Consider the following 7,454-nt stretch of genomic DNA (forward strand, 5'->3'; position numbering starts at 1 on the left):
CCAAAAAAAAAAAAGAATGTTTATCTCAGCTTGATTCACAATCACCAAGATATGGAATCAACCCAAGTGCCCATGAATGAATTAATAAACTGTGGTATAGGTATACCATGGAATACTTTTCAGCCATAAAAAAAGATGGAGACTTTACAGCTTTTATACTAACCTGGATAGGGTTGGAGAACATTCTCTTTAGTAAAGTATCATGAGATTGGAAAAGCAAGTATCCAATGCGTTCTATACTAATGTAAAGCCAGTAGCAAAACTAATATACACCCACACAAAAGAAAAATTCAATTCAAGTTGGGGGGTAAGGGAGAGAGGGGAAAACAAAGGGGGACTGGTGTGTTCTCACCTAATGGGGACAATGTAAGGGTACGTGGCACCTCTCTGGGTGAGGGACACAATTACAACAGAAGCATCACCTAACAAATGCAAACATTGTAACTTTGGTGTTTGTACCCTCATATTAATCTGAAATAAAAAATTTTTAAAAAATGACAGGGAAATTTTTATATATTATTTGTTTTTGCTCAACTTGCCTTCAATCAACAGATCTTCCTTGGAGAAATAAATACTTGTTAAAAACACAGATTTCAGCTCTTTGCCACATTTTTAATCTATAGCAACAGTTCTCACTCAGAAATGATCTTGCTTTCCTGGAGAAAGTTGTGGTTGCCATAACTTGGGGAGAGGGAACGCTACTAGCCTCTACTAGGTAGTGGCCAAAGAGGCGGCTAACATCTACAATGCCCAAGACAGCCCCACCACCACAAAGAATGATCTGCCCCCAAGGTTGGCAGTGCCATGTTGGAAAACCCTGATTTTAAGGAAACTGTCATTGCCATGCCTTTCAGATTCCTTATGTCCATCACCCCAGATCTGGTCCTTTCTAGAGACACACCCTACCTAGATCATTCAGGTGACCAGACACAGCCAAGGTCTAGACAGAACCCCTCTGTTAGAGCTTTCAGTGGATCTTGATCAACCACTGAGTCCTACAGAAAAATCCCTGGTGGAAAAATCCTCCTAAATCTTGAGTCTTAATTAAACCCTCAGGAGAAACTCTCCCCCTTAAAAGCAGAATGGTTCAAAATGGATTTTTTTTTTTAAGAATACTAAGAATTATCCTCTTTAGTGAACAATAAACAGCTCTGATGGGCAGCAGGGCCCTGCGGTGGTTAACCCTTTGTGGACCAACCCTGCTGAGGCCTTTGTATAAATGGTACTTCTGTGAACAGATGTGACACCCCACAGCACGGGGACTGCAGCAGACACAAGGGTCCTTTGAGACTAGGGAAAGGGAGGAGGAGATGCTCTTTAGCCCTGGCACCAGGTCACTACGGGATCTGGCTGGCCACCTCCCTTTTTCCTCTAAAACCAGCCAGATGATGACATTGAAGGATGGGGCACCCAAATGCAAAGCTGACATGCAACCATGATGAAGATAAGGAAGAAAAGGCCACAGAACTTCACCTGGGGTTTCTGCTCTGGGCACACTGACATTTACAGCTGGATCATTCTTTACCGTGGGGGGCTCTCTTGTGCACTCTGGGACAGGACATGTGCAATCTCCCTAGGCATTGCCAGTTGTCCCCTAAGGGGCCAAAATTGCCTCAGTTGAGAACCACTGGCGTAAACAGATTCTGAACCCCTGCCCGGGGCAAGCTGGCTCTGACTGGCAAATATTCATGGAATCAAAGAGAAAAGAAACAAACAAAACAAAACTCTGTCACAAAATTAAATAATTCTTCAATGCTAAAAAGCCAGTTAGCTTCCAAGCCCCTGCCTGGAGAGTCAGTATTTTCTTTTCTTTTTCTTGAGAGTCTCACTTTGTCATCCTGGGTAGAGTGCTGAGGTGTCATAGCTCACAGCAACCTCACACCCTTGGGTGCAAGTGATTCTCTTGCCTCAGCCTCCCAAACAGCTGGGACTACAGGTGCCCACCATAATGCCTGGGCTATTTTTAGAGACAGGGTCTCGTTTTTGCTCAGCCTGGTCTTGAAGTACTGAGCTCAAGCAATCTACCCACCTCAGATCCCCAGAGTACTGGGATTATAGGTATGAACTATCACACCCAGCTGAGATTCACTATTTTCTCAAGACTGTGATGCTGACAATAAGAAAGTTTTGGGCTGGACTCCTGTAACTCAAGCAGCTAAGGTGTGTGCCACATACACCAGAGCTGGTGGTTCAAATCCAGCCCAGGCCTGCCAAACAGCAATGACAACTATAATCAAAAAACAGCCGGGCATTGTGGCAAGTGCCTGTAGTCCCAGCTACTTGGGAGGCTGAGGCAAGAGAATTTCTTATGCCCAGGAGATGGAGGTTGCTGTGAACTGTGATGCCACAGCACTCTACCCAGGGCGACAGCTTGATGCTCTGTCTTAAAAAAAAAAAAAGAAAGAAAGTAAGTTAGTTTTGTACATTCGACCGTATCAACTGAGCACCATCTATGTGTCAGGCACTGTTCTGGGCACTGGAGACACAGCAGTGGATGTAAAAGACCAAGCTCATGCTCTCAGGTTGCTTATCCAGGTCTAAGAATGTATAAATCAGGCAATTGCTCTCAAACACTGATTAATCATCCATCATAGGAAGAAACCTAAACTGGATTCAGGAAAATATATAAAAGCCACTACTCCTCACCCCCTGCAGCAAAACCTGTTTGCCATGCCCCAGTGCTTTGGGGCACTGGGGCATACCACCTATTCTCCTCACAGCTAGCCTAAGAGAGCCATTTCTCAGATGGGGACACTGAGGTTCAAAAGGTAGAGAAGAACTGTGGACTCCATGTTAACCACAACTGCCCCAAAGCTCACAGCACTGTAGGAAACACTGCCCACCAAACGCCCTGATCACCCAAGAGGGGGAAGGCTAGCTACTGTCCTGGGGGCCAAATCTCTTCAGTCCAATTTAGTCTTAAGGTTTCCAGTTTATGGGTTTCAGCTGGACTCTGCCCTACCGGCTAATATCTTCTCACAAGGCCACCTAGTGAGCCACCAGGGCAGGGCAGGGCAGAGCAGAGCCTGCATGGAAGAGAAGAAAGCAGGGGCTCAGGTTGCACCCTTTACCCAGACGGAAAGGCAAAGGGCAGGGGCAGATGGTACTGGCTTCTATTTCCCACTTTCCACTCAGGGCCTGCGCTGGGCTGGGTCAGGGGCAAAGAGGGTGGGGAAGATAGAGGGTCTGAAACTTCGCTACCTTCCTAGTACTCCCAGGAACTTTTTCAACATGACTTAAGGGGAAGGAGTCTTCCTCTTTCAGAGCCCAAACTGAGGCAGGGATTCGTGCCAACTACCCCGTGTCTGATGTCACCCCACAAAGCAGCTGCCCTGACCCTGACCCCAGTCCTAAATGGAGGGAAAACGTTAGGTGGCTTCCCCTAGAAAAGGGACTTAGAGTTTTGCAACGCCATCTTCAAAATCCCCTCCCTGCCAGCCCCTTCAGGCTTCCTACTCTTGGAGGGGAAGCGAGAGTCCTTCATCTGGAATGCGGGGACTCCGAGGGGAAGGGTTCAAAGGTTCCTGAGGCTGCGCGGGTTTAAGGAAAAGAGAGGGTTTAGGAAATGGGAAGATGCATTTTAAGGGGAGGAAGTTGAAAACCATTCTGAAAGAGAAAGAGGCTAAAGATAAAAGACTTTGGGGAAAAAGGGGAGGATGCTTTGGGGGAGAGGGATGACTGCGGCAGCAAGAGGGAGTGGAAGATTTGGGGGATCTAGGACTAAGGAGGGATGTGAGGTGTCTGGGATGTGTGGGAAGAGATGGAGAAAGTGACATGTGCAGGGGAAAGGGGATTTTGGGTACCTGATTCAATAAGACTTTGAAGTGTCTAGAGGAGAGATGATTTGGGGATACTCTGGAGAAGGAGGGTTTGAGTGCATCTGGGAGGGCCCCGAGGCAGGGATGCAGGACAGTTCCTTTTTTCACCCCGACTTACCGAAGAAGGGCGGCAGGTGGGACACCGCCTCGAGGAAGGGCCCGGTCTCGATCTGCTTGTCCGCGGGCAGCGGCTTCAGCAGGTGCTCGGCCAGCAGCGCCATTTCGGGATCGAGGCCCGCGGTAATGCCCCAGCCCGCCCCGCGGCCGTCCACGCCGCCACCCGGGCCGCCGCCGTCACCGCCAGGGCCGTCACCACAGCCTTCCGCAGGCTCTAGGGAAGCCAGTTTCGCCACTTCCGCCCGCGCCGCGCCCGGGTAGCCGAGCGCTGAGCGCCGCCCTCTGGCAGAGCACCTAAGCTGGTCCCCGTGCAACCCCGCCCCTGCTACCGGCGCCCAATCCGCACCCACCGCTGTGGGCTTCCGCGCCGCCATTGGCCGGAGGGCGGGGCGTAGAGGAAGCGCGCTGTCTGGCGGGTCCGGGTCTGCCAGAGGGAGCGGCTCCCAGGTGAGTCTTTGGCAGGTGTGTCTTCCCCAGGTGTGCCTCCCGCCGCCCCCGGCATGGCTCCCCAACTCGGGCGGGCCAGGTTGCGCTAGGTCCTCCTCTGATGGGAGCGTGGATCTGACCAGATCACAGCTCACAACCCATTCAGCATCCCAGGTTACAGTCCAACCCAGCCAGAGCTCCTCAAGATCCCTGTTTTCTCCAAAACTGGGCCTATCCTCCCCAAAACTAGAGTAACCTATGGACACTGCTCAGATTGCTATTGGCTACAACCAACGCGGACGCTTCGTTGCTTGGTTCTTTGCTATCAATGACCTTATACCTGTTGGGCACTGCTTAAATCACAAACTAACCCATCGCCCAGCTAGATTCCTGCTTTTCAAATCCCGGGGTCCAGTCTGATGTTATTCGTTCGAAACAGCCCAGTTTACAATCCAATTCGTCTAGCTCCCAACTGGGCGCTTGTTTCCCAAACCTAACCTCACCCTAAGGGCCCAGTGTATATGCTTCTCACAATCTGAATCACAACTCATGTCAACCACAACCTACATAGATGCTTATGTCCTAAAACCCAGTCCCTAGGTCCTCAAAACATCTAACACACCATTATGGAGAGCCTCTTATTGATTCCAAAATAGAGATTTGTTATACTCCTACTATGTGCTATGTATTGTACTAGGCATTGAGGATAAAGTAATGAACAGTACAGCTAAATCCCTGCCCTTGCGGAGGTGCTTTTCAAATTGGGGACACAACACAACAGACAATTGCTAAGACAATTTCAGATACTGGTGAGTATAAGTGAAGAAAATAAAAACAGTCTATTGGCAGAGGATGGCTGAGCCAGGCTAAGACAGGACACAGGGTGTTAGAGATAGTACCTCTGAAGAAGTGACACCTAAGCTGAGACCTGGAGAAGAAGGATTTAGTCAGGCCAAAGACTTGGGCTGAGAAGAGCAAAAGCCAAAGCCTTAGGTGGCAAAAAGGTTGGTGTGTGCAAGGAACCAGAGTGACCAGGGGAGGGGATGGAAGTGGAGTAAGTAAGGGCAAGAAGTGAGTGGAATGATAGGAAGTGAGCAGGGGCTGTTGGGTCAGGTAAGGAGTGGCAAAGAGTTTATATTTTATGTTAAAGGCAATAGGACATTACTAGCACAAGAAAATTATCTGCCAAACCTTATTGAATTTCGTCAATTTAATCTTTCAGGTGGCAGGTGAGAGAAGTTCCAAACCAAGGGCATGGCCCCAGTAGAATCAGGAAGTGAGGGGGCTGGGAGAGACAAAGCTGGCATCACAGTTTGCTCATAACCCAGACACTGACATGCCCCATCAAGTCAGATCTCCCACTGATAACATCCCAAACCATCAGCTCTGGTTTGTTCCCACCCTGCCCAAGCTCACCACCTCGGGCATCCTATGATACTATCTCCTTAAAGCTTCTCTGGCCCACCCATCAGCCTGACCTAGTGCCAGAACCCCACCCACTTTGTAGACGCCTCCGTCAAGTCCACAGAGAGATCACAGTCTACATGGGGACCTCTGGCAGCAGACAACACCCTGATTTCTCAACTTGCATTCTCATTCCAGCTAAAGTATTCAGAAACTATGGCTGATTGAAGAAGCATCTTGCCATGAAACACAAGCTTCTGTGTTGGTGGAGTATTTTGAAAGTTAATCCATCCATCTACATCCATTCATCTATTCATGAATCTACATCCATTCATCATCCAACAAATGTGTTCAGGTCCTGCTCTGGGGTAGGTTCTGGTCTTCCCAAAGTTTATTACAGGGACCAGACTGGTACCATAAATGGAGGCTGTGGGCTAGATGTGAAACAGTAAGAAGTGGTGAAGACTTTGGAGAACTGGGGTCACACAGCCCACATACAGGGCACTACTAGGCTATTTGCCTGCCCTGTCATTGCCCAAAGTCATTAGCTTTTGGGATTCCTCAAGGGAAACCAGAAAGCTAGATTTGTAAGTAAAAATGGCTTGATTTTTAAAATTGGCAACTAATTCCAATTTTAAGAAAACACCATGTAGGCTACACCAAATGTTAATTTCTTCTTTTTTTTATTATTATTTTGACAGAACCTTAAATTTATAGAAAAGTTGCAAGTATAATACAATTAACTTTTTTCCTGAACCATTTGAACATAAGTTGGTGACACAATGCCCTATCACCTTGAAGGCCTTAATGTGTATTTCCTCCAAACAAGGACATTCTCCTTCAGAATCATAATACATCCATCAATGCAGGAAATTAACTCTGATGCATGTAAAATTGAATCCTCAGACCTTAGTAAAAGTATTCCATTTGTCCCAGTACTGACCTTTGTAGCATAAGGGTCTAGTTCAGGACCCTGTTTATCCTGTTTTTTGAGTATCTGTCAGTTTGGAACAGTTCCTTAGTCTTTCCTGGACTCCAGCAACCTTGACACTTTTCAGGAGAACAAGACAGTTACTTTGTGGAATGTCTCTCAGTTTGGGTTTGTTGGGTGACAATTAGATTCAGGTTGGGCACCTTGGATTAGACACAGCTATAGATTCTATGCATCACAAAGATTACAAGAATGATGCTATGTCTTTCTCATTGTAAACAGATGACACGTGATTTTGATTTGTCCCATTACTGAGGATCTTAACTTTGATCACTTGAAGGGGGTATCTTCTGGGATATCCATTGTAAAGCTGTTCTCTTCCTCTATGAAATTAATAAATATTTCGTAGAGAGGTACTTTGAGATGAAGTAAAGATACAATCACTCATCAGACTTTCCATTTATTTATTTACATCATGTGGATTCCATGAGTTCCAGTCCACTATGGTTATTTATTTGGATGCTTAAATTGTCCCCGTTTTGGCCTGTGATAGCCTCTCCAGGATGGCTTCTATGATTTTTGTCACGTCCCCTATCATTCTTTATTCTTTTTTTTTTTATAAAAAACTTCATTTTTTTATTATTTTTGTTCTTGCAGTTTTGCCAGGCTGGGTTTGAACTTACCACCATGTATATGGGGCTGACACCCTACTCACTGAGCCACCAGCACCACCCACATTCTTTATTCTTTAAGTGATT

At 47.0% G+C, this 7,454-nt stretch overlaps 1 protein-coding gene across 1 annotated transcript in view; it reads right to left on the minus strand.

The window, feature by feature from the left end:
* Nucleotides 1-4,175, minus strand: part of GLTP (glycolipid transfer protein) — a 24,614-nt gene extending 20,439 nt beyond the window's left edge. The window contains exon 1 of the mRNA XM_003789902.2: nt 3,937-4,175. Within this exon, the coding sequence (XP_003789950.1) occupies nt 3,937-4,039 (103 nt within the window). The 5' untranslated portion in view covers nt 4,040-4,175. The remainder of the gene's footprint in view (nt 1-3,936) is intronic.
* Between the last annotated feature and the right edge of the window lie 3,279 nt (nt 4,176-7,454).

This window comes from Otolemur garnettii, unplaced genomic scaffold, assembly GCF_000181295.1.
Source record: "Otolemur garnettii isolate 467f Iridium unplaced genomic scaffold, OtoGar3 scaffold00038, whole genome shotgun sequence".
Lineage (NCBI taxonomy): Eukaryota > Metazoa > Chordata > Mammalia > Primates > Galagidae > Otolemur > Otolemur garnettii.